We start from the raw sequence: 17,138 nt of genomic DNA, 5'->3' as shown, positions 1-17,138 counted from the left end.
GCTCCTGATCACAGAGCACACAGGACGCCAGCAGCACAGTCTCAGACCTTTATTGGTTTGAAGCGCGAGTCTGTACAAAAACATCTGAGGCTTCTTGTTGTTTTTGATCAATATAGAAATGAATTGGCTCAACGTTGGCCACTGTGAATACAAACATGCAAAAATGGCACAAACATGTTGTGATTACACTGTTTGAATAAGTTGTATGAGTGCATTACAGAGGTATGATGTGCTTTATGTGAATGAAAATAAGCAAATAAGCAGGCTGTGTGACGCTGATTCGCTGCAGACACGTTCATGATCAGACATGATGAAGAGTTCAGACACAGACGTGCCCATAATAACAGTCGCTGCCTTTAGACACATGGGCATCAAGTCATTTCATCTGCTGTCAGATTATTTCTTCCTGATTAAAACATTAAAAATCATAAAAAATGTCCAGCAGCGCCCACCAGAGACCAGAGGGACAAAAACCAACAGCAACAATCAATCAGATCGATTCAGAGATAATCAGCTCTACATCACTGATTACAGAGGTCCTTACAGGAAAAAGAAACTAATCGTCACTGACGTGAAACATACAGGAAATGACTTCAGTTTGTTACGATTCTGTTTTTCTGTTGTGTTTCAGTTTGTTTTACTGTCACCAACAAGAATAAAAACTAAAACTAACGGAGCTGGTTACGCAACCAGTGCTCAGAGCTCTCCAACACAGACACGTCACAGTAACCAAACATTTTACAAACGTCAGAGTTTCAGTGCTGATGGACAAAGACTGCAGAGGAGAGACGTTATTGTCCAAAGGGGAAGAAGTCGATCCAGAAGACGCCCGGGTCATTACGCCTGTCATACTGAAGCAAGTCCACCAGGTGTCGCTGCAAGTCTTTCTCAGTGTAAAGCCAAGCCTCCCTGTTCCCCACCGTCCCCCCCACAGGTGAACAAAGAGGCTCTTTAACTGCCTTCTGCTTTAATCATATGATGCAAACATGAGTAATAATCCAAAGCACAGCTGAATATGAAACATTTTGTTCAGACTCGGTGTGGGTTAGAGTTCGACCCGGGCACTGGGACGGAGTTTGGGAATGCCCAACAAACACAGCTGTGTTGACAAAACAAACAAACAAACTGTTTTTTATTTAAAATAGGAGATAAAAATAAACCTGCTCAGAACTGGCCTCAACATTATTACAGTGCTGCGCTCACATGTTTCAAAGTCCACAGAAAACCTAAAGTCTAACAGGAACATGAGATTTAGATAGATCGCCTCCATAACACGGGACGTCCTCTAGCTGCTCGCCGCTCGCCGAGACCAGAAGCTAACCTCATTTTAGCCATTAGAGGCGGCTGAGTCGCCATCTCCAGAGACGCAGCAGGGACGGACGTCTTGGACCTGCTGCATCAGCGGGTGTCTCACACTAATAGAACCTGGAACAATGAGACGATCTCTGGACTTCAGCCTCTGACGGACAGATTCAAAGAAGTAAAATCAGCAAAGAGGTGAGAACCTACACGTTAGAATAAAAATGGCCGACGTCTGCACCGCTGCTGGTGGAGGGAAAATGAAAACATTTCAAACCCTGGCCCACATGAACCCAGACGTGGACCTGATAACCAGGCACCTTAAAGAGCTCTGTCAGATACCCGAGCGCCCCATGTATCCACAGACCTCCTCCTCCTCGTCTTCATCATGAACAGTTTCTGTGGCGCCCTCCACGGCAAGCACTGAGTCAAACGCCACTTCCTCCACAATGAAGTCTGATTTTTTCTCCTCCTCTTCCTCCTGTTCCACCCTGCCGAAAGTTAATGTGAGGAGGTTCACATCCTTCTCCTCTTCCTCCTTAGGTCTTCCTCCACAGCCCACCCTCAGCTCTAGCCCAGCTCTGGAAGGACTTCCTGTTGAAATCAGGGCATTGCGCTGAGAGTACGGCTCCTGATTGGAGGAGACAACAGGCGGTGGTTTGGGCTGAGTCAAAGATGATGATGAAGAGGATGAAGAGGAGAGGAGGTTCGCGCCCGCCCGCTGTGTGTACGCCTCTCCTGTGCTCATGCTCTCCGTCTCACTCTCCTCATCACTCTCGTCCGAGGAGGAGCAGCTGCTTCCCTTCTTGCCTGCAGAGGGCGCCGTCTGCTCAATGTTCAGTGGGGAGATGACGCAGGGATCGTTGAGCCCCGCCTCCTCCAGGTGATGGATGGTCGTCTGACAAAGAGAGAGATGAACAGTCAATAACATGAACCAATCAGACGTGCTGACATTAAACACCAGGCTGAAGTACACTGAGATTTAAAGTACTCTGTGCTGGAGGGACACAAGTATAAATACTAATACTGCATTCCTGTTTTAATACTTTACAGCTGTGATCAACACCTCTGCTGTTTTTTTAATAATGAAAGTATTTATTAGATTTTGCATTTTATAACAACAAATACAAAAATGCAACAACCAAAAGCAAGAGGCAAACAAAAACAAACAAAAACAAACAAACAAACAAAAACAAACAAACAAACAAAAACAAACAAACAAACAAAAATGAACAAACAAACAAAAATGAACAAACAAACAAAAATGAACAAACAAACAAACAAAAAACGAACAAACAACAAACAAACAAACAAAAACAAAAAACAAACAAACAACAACAAACAAAAACAAACAAACAAACATGAACAAACAAACAAAAATGAACAAACAAAAAACAAACAAAAACAAACAAACAAACAAAAACAAACAAACAAAAAACAAACAAACAAAAACAAACAAAAAACAACAAAAAACAAACAAACAAAAATGAACAAACAAAAACAAACAAAAACAAACACAAACACACAAAAAACAAACAAAAACAAACAAACAAACAAAAACAAACAAACAAACAAACAAACAAACAAAAACAAACAAAAAACAACAAAAAACAAACAAACAAAAATGAACAAACAAAAACAAACAAAAACAAACACAAACACACAAAAAACAAACAAACACAAACAAACAAAAATGAACAAACAAACAAACAAACAAAAAACAAACAAAAACAAACAAAAATGAACAAACAAAAAACAAACAAACAAACAAACAAAAATGAACAAACAAACAAACAAAAAACGAACAAACAAAAACACTGAGGTTTCAACGTCTGTTGCATTAAGCTCAAATGTCCAAGTCAGGTAGACATGTAGGTGCAGAAATTGTCCCACTGTTCCACTGAAGCTTCCTGATGCAACGTTCCCAATCCTTATAAGCGTCGGAGTCCATCCAGCGTTCCAAAATGACACGGACACATGTTACCACTGCAGTGCTTAACCCTCTAAACTGGTGTTTATTTAATTGCGGCACCTCTCCTTTGTCTCCTAGCAGACATCATTTAGGTGATCTGGGTAAGTTACAAAGTGTCCACCCCTGCAAATAATCCAGTACAGTGTTCCAAACTGGAAAAACCAGCGGGCATTCCCAGAGGCCATGTATCAGAGTACCTTTGGCTTGTTGGCATTTGCAGCACAAGTCCTCTCTACCAATCCCCATTCTATACAGCCTTGAAGGAGTATAATAATATCTATTAGGAATTTTGTACTGAATAAATTACCTGGCTTCCCTAATGTATAATCCATTGTTTGACAATATAGAATCCCATCTACCTTCATCCATTGTACGCCCCAGATCCCTATTTTTTTAGGCTCTTATTTATATTATTTTTAATCCATGGGCAAATATTACACCATTTTGCAGCTTTGCATAGTAATAGGGGTAGTAACATAAAATTCTCTCTCGGGTTACCTTCATGTGTTATTGTAACTCCTCCTTTTAAACAGTTTCTTATTTGCAAATACTTCCAAAAATGACCGTTACCCTCCAAACAAAACTTATTTTTAATATCCTCATATGACATGAAAACTTCCCCTTCAAATAGGTCACTAACACTTCTGATAAGTCTTCTCAGCCATTGTGTCCAGTAAACTGTCTGCTTACCAATTTTAATTTTAGGATTATACCACAAGGGGGCATACGTCTGTACATATGGCACACGTTTACATTTCTTTTGCACCTCCAACCATAACGTTTTGAAAATTTCCAAATAGGGTTTTGCGTCTTACCCTCATTATTTACTTTTTGTGATAAAATATCAATTGGTGTGATTGGATATGCAAGCTCTTGTTCTATTAAAATCCAATCTATATTGTTTTTCCCTGCCCAATGTTTGCCTAATCTAGCCATTTCAAAAGAGATGCTATAATATTGTATATTGGGCAGGGCTAGCCCCCCTTCTTTTTTGCGTTGGGACGGCCGATTCAGTAAAAAGACTAGATGTTACAGTCCCTGATAATTTAGTTTACTCCATTTACCCACGTTTTTATTGATCTTGTTTATTAATTTCCCCACACTGTTAGTCATAATATCTTCAATATTTGGGTTCAGTTCAATTCCAAGGTACTTCATTCCTTTGTCCACCCACTTAAAGTTAAAGCCCGATATTAAGTTATGACTACAAGCTTGGGAAACCGACATCGCCTCTGATTTATGCCAATTCATTTTGTACCCCGAAAAGATTAAGTATGTATTAATCACCTCTTATAGTGTTGTGATAGAATTAGTTGGGTCTTGGTTTAATACCAGAACATCATCTGGTTATAGGAACAATCTGTGTTGTCTGCCTCCCCGAATACACCTTTAATCTCTGCATTTTCTCTGATGTGAATAGCTAATGGCTCTAAAAAGATAGCAATGGGCTTAAATTGCATCCTTGACGTGTTGATCTGGAAATGCTAAAAAAAAGGAGAAAGTACCCAATCTGCTTCTGGCCCCGAGTACATGGCTCTAATCCATCTGCAAAAGCTGTCACCTATTCCAAACTTTTCCAGGGCTATCACAAGCTTTCTGTGCATCTAAAGATATAGCCAATACAGGATTTGTGTTATTTCTACTCAGCCACAGCAGGTGTAGTAATCTCTTCATATTATCAGACGCAGCTCTATTCTTGATCTTGATGAATAATTTGTGCTGGTACAACCTCCAACCTCTTTGCTAAAACTTTGATAGAATTTTGTGATCCACATTGATTCAACTCATCGGTCTGTAATTACCTGGATCAGTTAAATCCTTGTCGCCTTTTGGAATCAGTGACATTACTGCCTGATTAAAACTTGCAGGGAGTCGTCCAAATTCAAAAGCTTCATGTAATACTTCAGTTAGAAATGGACATAGCAAATCTATAAATTTATGATAAAATTCTCCATCTATTCCTTTCCATGAATTCATGCCTTCAAAGCATCCCATACAATGGCCAGCCTGTCCGTAGATCCAACGTTCACCTATCGTTCAAATATCTTATATCCTCTTTTAGGGTTGATACAAATTTCTGGTCTTAGTCTCCACCTACACGTTCTGTTCTTATCAACATTTAGATTTATGTGCAATTCTACCGGCGCGTGGTCTGTTAAAGCAATCACACCTATTTCACAGTTTATTATTGAATGAACACATGATTTAGAAATCAAGACATAATCTATTCGGGAATATGTTTTATGCGAGTGAGAGTAAAAGGTGTATTCTCCTTCCACAGGGTGAACAAGCCTCCAAATATCTACCACGCGAGCAAACACAACGAGCCTGAAGATCTGTTTTAAAATGATTATTGAAATGTTGTGCGCTCATCTATATCAGGGGTCGGCAACCTGTGTGATGAGTGCATCTAAAATTTCCTCAGAAGTCAGTGTGCCATATGACAGTTAAACCTGTCAGGTAATGATGTCCAGCAGGTGAACATGCAGCTGCATGAACACGCACAGCTGTGGATTCCAGCTGCTTCGATGTTGCATTAACTGGCATTAACTCAGCCAGTTAATGGGAGACAAATCCAGCTGCTCATTAAAGCTTCTGGTTTGATCAGAAAAGAAAACATTGGTCCAAACACCTGAAAGTCCCAAAAACACATTGTGAATTCTGTCTCGAGTCTACGGATGCATCCGAGTATTTCCGCAGCGCTGATGCTTCGCTGTTTTATTTACAACTGAGAAAATCGGTTTGGCGGAGGTTAAAGTTACGTTTCATAACTGCACAGTCTTACTGAAGTTTAATGGTTCACTGTGTTAGACTGAACCGTTCGCTTTTCTTTATCTGGTGTGTTTTGGATTTAACTGTGAATTTTGGGATTAAACTGACTTTTTAAAATGTTTTTATACAAAGAGGAAAGAGAAGGCGCATTTCCACCGAGAGGAGCAGAGTTTGCAACAGCGTGTTCATCATGCTGACTGCAACCTGCACAGAAATATTACATCATCTGTTTTTTAAGTTATCCAACTGTATTCTACGTACCAGCGATCTGTTAGAATTTTTAGAGTTTACTTAACTAGGTTTGCTGAACGTGTTTGACTGGATAAGTAAAAACAACACGATTTTAAACGTGTTTAAATCCAAATCCATGTTAACAGGAAGTAGAGGACGCTTAGTCAACAGCCCACAGCTAGATCTTTCCATAGCTGGATCGGTATTAGAACAGGTCACCCAGACTAAATTACTTGGTGTTACCATGAACCACCTTTCATGGTCTCAGCACATCAACTCTGTTATTAAGAAAATGGGACAGGGCATAGCTATAGCTAGCTAATGCTCCTTTTATATGACTTCTTCTGTTATGAAAGATGTCATTGATGCACCAGTATTATCTCATCCAGAGTACTGCTCAGTCATTTGGTCAGCAGCTAATAAGACAGATCTGAACTTCAGTTAGTCCAGAACAAGGCGGCCGGATTAGTGTTAAGCTGTTCATGTTATACAGATATTGATAAAATGCACGATAAACTTTCTTGGCTTTCTGTACAAGCTAAATTATACTATGGCTTACTTGTATTTTTAAAGAAAGCAATACTGGTAAACACACCACACTTTTTTATGCTTAGAAATACATAATCATGCTACACGATTCTCAACTAACCACAATTTAGTAACTCCTCGAGTCAAAAGTAACTTTTTGAAAAACTCTGTTATATTCAGAGCATCAGTGGAATAAGTCGTCTTATGCAATTAGAGAATCGGCTTCTATTCATAATTTTAAAAATCACCTAAAAGCCTATTTAGGCAGTTTTTAATTTATTTGTAAATGTTGTAAGAGGGTAATGTCACTTGGAATGGAAATTGTGTATTTTGTTTGAGTGTTTTTTATATTTTTTTATATTTACATGCGTATATTTTCAGAATTGTAAAACCTTATTGTGGATGTAAGAGCCAAATTATGTGGATATTTTGTATCCACTTCATTGTGTAACATTTTATTTGATGGTATTTGATAGTTTGGGCCCCAGGAAGACGAGCAACCAGTGTTGTGGAAGCTAATGGGGTTCCTTATAAATAAACAAATAAACATGGTGCAGACTTCTGGATGTTAAGAAAACTAATGCTGCTCATGAAGGAGACTAAAGGCAGGAAGGTGTCCTGTAAAACTAAACATGTTAATAGGACCTCCCGATTTATATCACGGTTCATGATATCGCACGTGTATTTCAGTCATAGCGTACTGATTTCAGTGTAGTGGTGAACAGTCACACAGCTCCGTGGGTGTTATCTGTGATACTGCTTAACTATAATTTATCCAAGTTAACTTCAGTTAATCATTCAGACAGTTCTTTTGCAATGACAAACATATGTTTCCGCTGTGCCAGCTGTTTACATTACAACTGCTTATGCAGTAACCATGGTAACCACAGACTGAGCGGCTGGATCGACGCAGGTCAGACAACAATTTTACATATATGATCTTAAGACAGGACACAGCCACTGTACGTGCTGGCCTCATATCAAATGTGAACGCAGACTGTGTTTGACGTTTGTTTCTATCTAATCTTCCTCTCAAACATTTAAACAGCAGCGAGTCTGCAGCTGGAACACAAACTCAAACTGTCAGAACAGGTTTGCTCGTTTCTTGCGTTCATTTGGTGATTTATTAAATGTATAACTGTTATTCTAATCTGCTGCTGAGTCTCTTACGCTGATGAAAATGCAGAAAACACAGATCACGAACACCTGTTCAACCAATCACATTCATTCCACTTTGACAAACTGACGGTTCATCTCTGTTACAGTGTTGTTAGACTGCTATATTTTTCTGTTCTTTATGCTGTAGATGTTCACGTCTCTGGAATAGTTGGCAGTATTAAGGATGATTTTCTGTAAAATCATATTGATATGACCCGTGAATTATTCGTAGATGACAGTTAGATTAGTCAGCTGGGAAACTCTGTGTTACCTCAGAGAGCTGAAGATATCGTGGACATGCTGACCTCGCTCTGTGGTGTACAGGTCCGTTTACCCTCATGATTAATATTCACAATAAAAATATTAGCCGAACATCATGAAGTCTGTATGTGTGTCATAGTTTCGAACAACCTTTGTACAGTTAAAGCAGTTACTACATGACGGAAACACCAACGTTATCTCTTTTATGCGTTTATACACAGGTCACACACTGCCATAATGAATTAATTAAATACACCATTAAATGATTATTTAAATGTGTCAATAATTAATTAAAATGTGAAATAAATAAATAATTAATTAAATGTGTCAAAAATATTTATTTAATTAATTATTGCCACATTTAATTAATCATTTCATGGTGTATTTAATTAATTCATTATGGCAGTCCTGGCGTTTCATACAAAGCACCCACAGCTGTACAAAAACTCCGTCATGCTAGCTAGTACGAGTTATTGTAACTGACTGTAAAAAGTCAGAATAACGAAAATAAACTCCACCTAAACTTGGTTTATATCTGACCCAGATAGACTGCAGAAAAAAACCATCGGCCCATAAAAACGAATAATCACCAGTCCAGCTATGGTTGTGCCATCAGCTGTGCCCAGGGTTGCCGACCCCTGATCTAGTTCATCCCTGGAGTTTGACGCCTTTTTATTCATTGGTCAGAGTTAAATGTCAAATATATTTTAAAAACATTCCTTTAAACACGTCAGGTGCAAAGATCTGAGTGTGCGAAGGAGACCCTCAGAAATATTCCCATAAGTCACTGCTGTAAAGGGTGGCTCAAGACTTTTACTTTATTATGTAAAAGTATGAATAAATGAAATTATGACATAACGAGTTTAGATTGTAGCTGAAATTCTCGGCTTCACTTCGGCTTTATGAGCAAACTGAGCTCGGTGTTACGGTCGAAGCGGTGAACAGACCTTTGTGGGCTGTGAGCGCGCTTCATCGGCTCGTGTGGCCTTTGCGTGTTTCCTAGCAGTGGAAACGTAGCTGAATCACATTAAAAGAAGTGCGGTGTGACAGAGAGCTGGGCACGGCGCCGTGTTTTGGAAAGAAACCGTTGGTGAGCACCCAAACCCTCCAAATTTCATGTTTGGTTTGTTGGTCACACAGCAGGGGAAAGCCCCCTCTGCATCTTGGTTAACTAAAGGCAGTTAATAATGGAACATGAAACTGCATCTATTTCATGAAAAGCGTCTGCTGATCGTTCGCATGAGACACTACAAATATTAAAAAGGTTAACTGTAAGGACGCCCACAGCTGCTCCCTCCCAGCACGCTGTCTGCACGAAGAAAATACTCAGATGAATTCAAGGTTTCACCAACTAAAGGTGACGACGAGTCACACGGCACTCACCGACGCGTTAACAGGAGCTCATCTTTAAAATAAGCCCGGGGTTCATTCATGCTCATAAACCACACGACCTTTAGATCCCAGCAAACAGGTGGTTTCGAACGTTTTTACAGATAAATAATCACGTGAGAAGACGAGATAACGACTCACAGCAGGTAACAGAGAAGACTTCATGATGGGAAGTGTTTCCCTGTGCAGGACAGCCTCTGCTCTGAGACTCACATCACCAAGTCTCCATAGCAACTTCAGCCAAGACGCCAACACAGACATATCAGCAAACACCGCAGAACGACAACACCAAGAATAAACCCAGATGAACATTTCTACACTGGGTTCAAAGCCAAACTGAACCAGCGGCTCCTCAGGCCACATTTTTAAATATTCACCAGTCTTTTATGTGATAACATTTCAGTTGCACAGAGGAAGCTGGCCGGCGTTCTGCTGCTTCGGGTTGTGATAAACTCAGAAGAACAATGAGCCGAGAACACTACCCTGGGGTACACCGGAGTCCCGGATAGACGGCGAAGACGTTCAACTTTCAGATAAACAACACTCACTCACAAACCCACAGAAACGCTGCTCTGCTTTCACCTCAGAGGGTTGGCCAACGTTTGAGTGCAGGCTCGAGGTCAAAGCAGAAAATCAAAGCCAAACTTAAAAGCAGCTTTTGAACACTGCACGGAGAGCGGGCCGGGGTCGGGTTCTTCCTGCGTTCCAGCTCTGAGCTCTCAGCCCTGATATGAAAACATTACTTTTATCATGAAGCGTCTGAAATGTGACCAGAGGGATGTGAGACACTGTGAAACTGAATCACTGTGAGATCTCTGTGGACAAACATTACACTTGAGTCTCGTGAGCGCTTTAAACATGGACGGCTTGTGCCGATGCAGGGATATTAAAAGTTGTTTGCTGGCATCTCCACACCAGGAATAACACGGCACTTTATGGATGGAGCGATTAGCGGCTCGGTGACCGAGCAGCCGAGCGGGCGCTGCTGTGACTGGGAGCAAATGGGATTTCACTGCGGTACGAGCTGTAAAAACATGGCTGTGTTTCACCTCTCGAAGCACATCCTGCCTGCACGCTCTGACTGTGTGTGCGAGCTCTTTAGCAGCGTCCTGAGTCTGTGCAGCTGTCTCTCTTTGTTTGTACAACCGCAGCTCTGGCAGAGTTTCCGCCTGCTGCTGTTTCTTCCTGTGTCTTTACTCAGAAAACGCTGAGCGCTCGCCGCTCGACCACAAATAGCAAACAGCACGTTAACTGTTTGGCCTGCGACTCCAGCTGTAGCAGAGAGCCCGACCCTGGGCGATTCCACCACATCAGAGTCCAGTTAAAGCATCTGATGGTGTAATCTATGCTTCACACGCATCAAAGGATGTGAGATGACAGAGATGTGAAACCACAGAAAGAAAGAACTCTTCACACGTTCCCACTCGTGTTCTCTGCAGATCAACGGGAATATTTCTGATGAGATCGTTCTCGTGCTTAAGACACGCGGATCTGTTCGAGTGGAAAACACTTTGCTGTGATGAAGCAATGAGAAGTGACAGGAGTGAGTTTGAAACTACGTGACTATCACAGCAACATCGTATCACGTTCTCATGAACCAGCGTCCTCGAGTTCGCTTCAAAGGCTCAAACTCAGGACCTCTGACCCGTTTGCTGCTGGATGGTGAAGGGTCAGGTCCAACTTTTAAACTTCTGTTTGAGCTCCAATGTGCATCTCATGAAATTTTTAACCCTCGTTCAGGGTGAAGCGTATGCTTCTCCTGCAGAAAATTCAAAACGTCTCGCAGCCTCAACAAAAGCTCGACCTTGTGAGGCGAAAAATTGATTTGCACTTTAAGCTTTTTCATTCAGTTTTGTTTTGTCTGATCATTGGCCATATCACCTGCATGGAACAGCTGGCTCGTAAGTCCAGTTCACCATTAACTTTTTATAGTTACTTGAACAACAGGATGGAAACTTTATTTTATAACTGAAAACAACTGAACTTTCAAAATAAGAGCCACTCGTCACACGGATCGAGATGGCGTTCTTTGAAACTGTGAAACAACAACAAAGGTCGAACATCAGACAGACCTACGAGCGCTGACGACTGAAACCTGAAGGAATCAGATGCTAGAATAAATCGTCTTCCTTTGGTGACGTGTTCAGTGTGTGATGCTCTGACTCAGAACTTACCAGAACCGAGGGCAGCAGCCTCCGTCTCAGACAGATGAACCCGGTCAGGATCAGCATGACGATGCAGAACATGACGAAGATCACCAACGAGCACAACATGCCCGAGATCAGCGGGTCTGCACGCAGGAACACAACGAGTTTACAGATGAACATCAGTCTCATCAGCCTGAAAACAGCAACATCTAAACGTTCACATCGTGCTACAGTCGTCTCCAACAACGCCGCCGGAACTGAAGGCTGCACATCTGTCAGCCAATCACCTGCTGCCTAAATGACCTCCACTCTCTCTGAGGCCACGAGGCTGGACCGTTAGCCAGTCAGGCTGACCCTGGAAAACCATGTGACCTCTGACCTTCTGTCTGCGCAGGTCTGTGAGGAGCCACAGGTTAAAGGGATCAAACTTTTCCAGGTTATACGCACAGAAAACACTTCCTCGACCTGTTGGGTTTGTTTGTTTCCCTGTGATGACCCAGGTAGTACTAGTACAGGTAGTACTTCTACAGGTAGTACTAGTACAGGTAGTACTAGTACATGTAGTACTTGTAAAGGTAGTTCTAGTACAGGTAGTACTACCTGTACTAGTACAGGTAGTACTAGTACATGTAGTACTACCTGTACTAGTACAGGTAGTACTAGTACATGTAGTTCTAGTACATGTAGTTCTAGTACATGTAGTACTTCTAAAGGTAGTTCTAGTACATGTAGTACTTCTAAAGGTAGTTCTAGTACATGTAGTACTTCTAAAGGTAGTACTAGTACTACATGTACTAGTACATGTAGTACTACTACAGGTAGTACTAGTACATGTAGTACTTCTAAAGGTAGTACTAGTACATGTAGTACTTCTAAAGGTAGTACTAGTACATGTAGTACTTCTAAAGGTAGTACTAGTACATGTAGTACTACCTGTACTAGTACATGTAGTTCTAGTACATGTAGTACTAGTACATGTAGTTCTAGTACATGTAGTACATGTAGTACTTCTAAAGGTAGTACTAGTACATGTAGTACTAGTACAGGTAGTACTTCAAAAGGAAGTTCTAGTACATGTAGTACTAGTACATGTAGTACTAGTACATGTAGTACTTCTAAAGGTAGTTCTAGTACATGTAGTACTTCTAAAGGTAGTTCTAGTACATGTAGTACTTCTAAAGGTAGTTCTAGTACATGTAGTACTAGTACATGTAGTACTTCTACATGTAGTACTAGTACAGGTAGTACTTCTACATGTAGTACTAGTACATGTAGTACTTCTACAGGTAGTACTAGTACATGTAGTACTAGTACATGTAGTGCTTCTACAGGTAGTACTAGTACATGTAGTACTTCTAAAGGTAGTTCTAGTACATGTAGTACTAGTACATGTAGTACTTCTACATGTAGTACTAGTACATGTAGTACTTCTACAGGTAGTACTTCTACAGGTAGTACTTCTACAGGTAGTACTAGTACATGTAGTACTTCTACAGGTAGTACTAGCACTGCTGCTTCCAGCCGTGACTTGCTTCCCTGAGGTTCGTGTGGGAAGTGTTTCACGGGGAATTCCCTCCATTTACAATCACAACAGACGCTCAGCATGAATGTTGTGGACTAAAAGCTTTTTATTATCACCTCCATGTGTCCACTTGATTTTTCCAGTGAGTAAAACTAAAGAAGCAAACACACAAACGCTGTATCTCACAGTTCAACCTGAGGGGGCTGAAACTTGGCACAGCTTTGAAAAACGTGGAGCTCAGAGTCCTGACGTAACGTTATTCACACGCACGCCCTGAGCAGTGTTTATGATGCTGCTCCTTCAGCTTCACCCATCTTCCACCTGACAGCGAGGTAACTGAAATCACTGTGTGTGTGTGTGTGTGTGTGTGTGTGTACCTGGAGAGAAGATGGCTGGTATTGTAGCACACTCAGGCGGGCTGAAGTTGGAGTAAATGTCCTCAAATTTGTCGCAGAATCGCACGGCGACACAGTACCGCCTGCCGGGCTCCAAACGATCCCACTTATAGCTCTTCAGAGACGCAGTCTTGATGACCTGCACACACAGGCACAGATTATCAGCACAGGAGGCGTCCTGCTCACACAGACTCCGACTGACACAGCAGGTCTCTCATGTGGCGCCGGCTCTTAGCCTACAGACTTTTTACATTTAGGAAAATATTTAAACATTTATCAGAAATCAGAGTGGACTCATGACTGACTTCACTTTCTGTCCCAGAGGTTCAGGAGTACGTCACTGCCCATAAAGATCCACTCAGAGCTAACAGATGAAAGCAGGAAGTAAACTTGTTTCTAACGCTTCGAGCCAGCGCTCACGTATCACCACGGTTACTGTGCGAGGTACGCTCTTATGCTCATCGGCAGCTGGTGAGGACGCACGGCGAGCATCATTTCAGAGAAATGTAATAACAGTGGGACAGAATTCCACAGCTGGATCACCATGGAAACATTAATGGAAGCGGCGGACACGGAGAGTGAGCGGAAAAATAACCACAGCGACACAAAGTGGGCGGGTCCAAAGTGGAGTTAGTGTTGTGTGATTTGAAAGGTAACTCGCAGTCCCGTGTCAGGCCTGTAGGCCAGGCTCCTCCCTCCTTATACTTTGCTTGAGGTGACATTTGACCCTCAACATCTTCGCCGTTTATTTGCGGAGGTGAAACTCAAACCGGGGGTTCTGATTGGTCTCCCTCTCTCATGTACCGGCATCTTATCCAGGTTGCTGCTGTTGATCTGGAGCTCGTAATGGAGAATGTCGTAGCTCTGCCTGAGGCGCTCCAGCGGAGGGTGAAGATCCACGCTCAGGCTTCTGTCGCTGGGCGCCACGCTAAGCAGCGGCAGGCTCAGGTGTTCTGCAGAAATCAGAAACAATGCATGACGCAACACACGGCTCTGAGGGCTGAAAATAACAAACACGTGGCGTCTCTGGAGCTGAAGACTCAACACTCACCGATGGGTTTGAATGGGACCCCGGTCTCGTTCGGGTCTCCAAAGACCTGGCCTCCCAGCTGAGCTCCAACCCGTGTTAAGTACGTCTCCCTTAGGACGGAGAACGCCGCCGTCAAGTCACAAAACAGAGGCTTCTGCACACGCTCACAGCCGGCCACCGGGTTCCAGCTGTGTTTCCTTTCATGACCAGAGAGGAGAGAAACATCAGATCTCAGAGGAAGTGTTCGTGATCACCTGAGCCAATATGTGCCAGAAACATGTCAGAACTCCTGAAGACAACGCAGACTATCATCAGGGTACCAACCAGGTGACATCAGCACACCTGCAGCTGTCAGTGTGTGAAGGTAGACCCACCTCTCAGTTGTGTATTCAACGTTATAGTAGACCCCTGGAGGTGTGCCTGGTCCCGCCTCCCATTTCAGTATATAACTGAAGTTGAGTGATGTCAGGGAGATGTTGACGGGCTTTGGGAGGGTACCTGCAGCTGGAACACAGACAGGAAGAGGAAGGTCAAAGGTCAGCAGGAGACCCGCAGCACAAAATGAAACATCTTAAATGTCAGCAGAAAAACAATAAAATGATTATTCTTCGCGGACACTCTACATAATTATTAAACAGGCAGCAGCTCTTCTACGCCTGACAGAACTCCAGCTTTGCTCCGGCACATGTGCACGCTGTGGGAGGAAAGAAAGACCCAGCAAACATCTCCCCACCGTCAGTCGTTCCAGGGAAAGGAACTCTTCATGCTTCAGCAGACCATCTCATGGTCCCAACTTTGTGGGAACAGTTTGGGGACGGCTGTTCCAACATGGCTGCACACCGGTGTGCAGAAAGACATGGATGAGCTGTGGAAGAACCTGCCTGCACAGAGTCCTGACCTCAGCCCGACAGAACACCTTTGGGATGAGTTAGAGACTGGGAGCCGGGGCTTCTCATCCAACATCAGTGTGACCTCACAAATGTTCTTCTGAAAGGTCCAAAATTCCCATAAACACTCCTAAACCTCTGGAAAGAAGAGCTGCAAACTGTTGCTAATATAGTGTCCTAAAGACGTCTGCAACCTCTACGTCTGAAAAGCCTGATTGGACACAAGTCTGTGACAACATGAGCAGCCTACTCTGGGCTCAGTCAACTCCTTCCTGATGATTTCATGGTCTCAGGTCTGGCTGAATAACACGCCTTTACAGTGACAAAGGAACAGGAAGCAGGGGACGGTGAGGGGATGACCACAGGCTGTCAGCCAGCCGGGACACTCAGGTGCTTTCCGAGAGGAAACGGCCTGAACTATGACACGGAGAGTCCAGAAATACGCAGAGGCAAGATCGCGTGGTTCTGAGTGCGCGCTCACCTGGCAGGATCAGAGGCAGCCATGAGAGCATCCAGATGAGAGCGGTCATGACAGCTGGAGCACATCTGCCGAGCTTCCATCAGCACCTCGACGGACAGACAGCAGCTGCTTTCACTTTCTGAGCAGGGATGAAAGTGCAGTTACAGACCCACGCTTTTACTTTCTGTCTCATGTCTTACAGTTAAACACAGTTAATGAAGTTTTGACATTGAAATAAACCTTTATTGACACCCCCGTGGTTCTGTTAGCCTCTGATTTGGCCTCAGACTTCCCTGTAAGTACAGACTGTGAGATAAGTTTAACTTGCTGACCTGATACGGAGAGATAAAGCCCCCATGAAGCGTCACTGGTCCGCAGATTCAAGTTTTCGTGTTTTTCTCAAACCGCCCACTCGCCGGAAATTCCTCCTCATCTCAAGCTAACGGGCTAACAGGCTAACGGGCTAGCACCCTCTGTGTTGGTAAAAGATCAAAGCTCCAGGCTGGTAGTAACCGATCAATGAGTCCGTGCGTGTTACCTGTCCCGGTGAGCGTCCCGATAGCGTTTCCGTTAGCGCTGTCACAGGACCGAAACACGCTGCTGCCGCCCCGTTGCCTTCACGGACCTCCGGTAATCCCGAACTCTCTCCTGCTCCCGTGTCGTTCCTTTGATCAAAGCAACAACACACCCAACAATGACACAGCAAAAACACTTAGAAACATTTTACACTCGGTCGGTTTGAGTTTGTTGTTGACCAGTCTGACAAATCATGAAGTGTAAACTTCGTTTGACACACAGCATTAAATACAGCCGGAAAGACGCAATAAAATATACCGTCACAGTTGATTTAACGGGACATCTTCCCTGAAATCGAGTGTAGCAAATATATATCTATAGATAGTTTTTTTTCTTTACGGTTTATAACGCCGTCTCTTCACGAGATCTCATTAGACCGGCGGTCGTGAATGCAGCACCGCGGGAAGTTGGTGATAGGAAATCACGTGATGTTGTGGAAGCGCGGACGCTTACCTGACAGGCTCCCAGTAGCTTTGAGAAGTCATGTGATGTAGTTTGTTTTTGTTTTTTT

The 17,138-nt window shown here is 43.0% G+C and overlaps 1 protein-coding gene and 1 long non-coding RNA gene across 3 annotated transcripts; one reads left to right on the top strand and one right to left on the bottom strand.

The window, feature by feature from the left end:
• Positions 1-34: 34 nt before the first annotated feature.
• On the bottom strand, positions 35-17,093 carry LOC146501171 (interferon alpha/beta receptor 2-like). Of its 2 annotated transcripts, none has more exons than XM_085135611.1 (8): positions 16,384-17,093; positions 16,073-16,190; positions 15,079-15,208; positions 14,726-14,901; positions 14,479-14,627; positions 13,657-13,813; positions 11,785-11,900; positions 35-2,197 (listed from the first exon to the last, which is right to left on the bottom strand). In XM_085135611.1, exons 2-8 carry the CDS (start codon positions 16,119-16,121, stop codon positions 1,634-1,636), a joined length of 1,341 nt encoding a protein of 446 aa, XP_084991737.1. In that variant the 5' UTR covers positions 16,122-16,190; positions 16,384-17,093; the 3' UTR covers positions 35-1,633. The 2 variants fall into 2 exon arrangements, with proteins under 2 accessions (XP_084991737.1, XP_084991738.1); XM_085135612.1 differs by having other exon boundaries at positions 16,590-17,093.
• LOC146501172 (uncharacterized) lies at positions 10,043-12,212 on the top strand. Its single transcript, XR_014869826.1, has 2 exons — positions 10,043-11,284; positions 11,558-12,212. It is a non-coding gene; the product is annotated as an uncharacterized LOC146501172 (long non-coding RNA).
• Positions 17,094-17,138: the final 45 nt, after the last annotated feature.

This window comes from Neolamprologus multifasciatus, chromosome 16 (genome assembly GCF_963576455.1).
Source record: "Neolamprologus multifasciatus chromosome 16, fNeoMul1.2, whole genome shotgun sequence".
Lineage (NCBI taxonomy): Eukaryota > Metazoa > Chordata > Actinopteri > Cichliformes > Cichlidae > Neolamprologus > Neolamprologus multifasciatus.
This window is presented reverse-complemented; position numbering and strand designations above follow the sequence as displayed.

Bases quoted from the DNA above. Each gene is read 5' to 3' on its own strand.
- LOC146501171 (XM_085135611.1), bottom strand. From the start codon at position 16,121: ATGACCGCTCTCATCTGGATGCTCTCATGGCTGCCTCTGATCCTGCCA. The intron at 15,209-16,072 runs GTGAGCGCGCAC...TCTGTGTTCCAG, and splicing joins GCTGCCTCTGATCCTGCCAG to CTGCAGGTACCCTCCCAAAG. The intron at 2,198-11,784 runs GTAAGTTCTGAG...TCTCTTTGTCAG, and splicing joins GGCTGCTGCCCTCGGTTCTG to ACGACCATCCATCACCTGGA.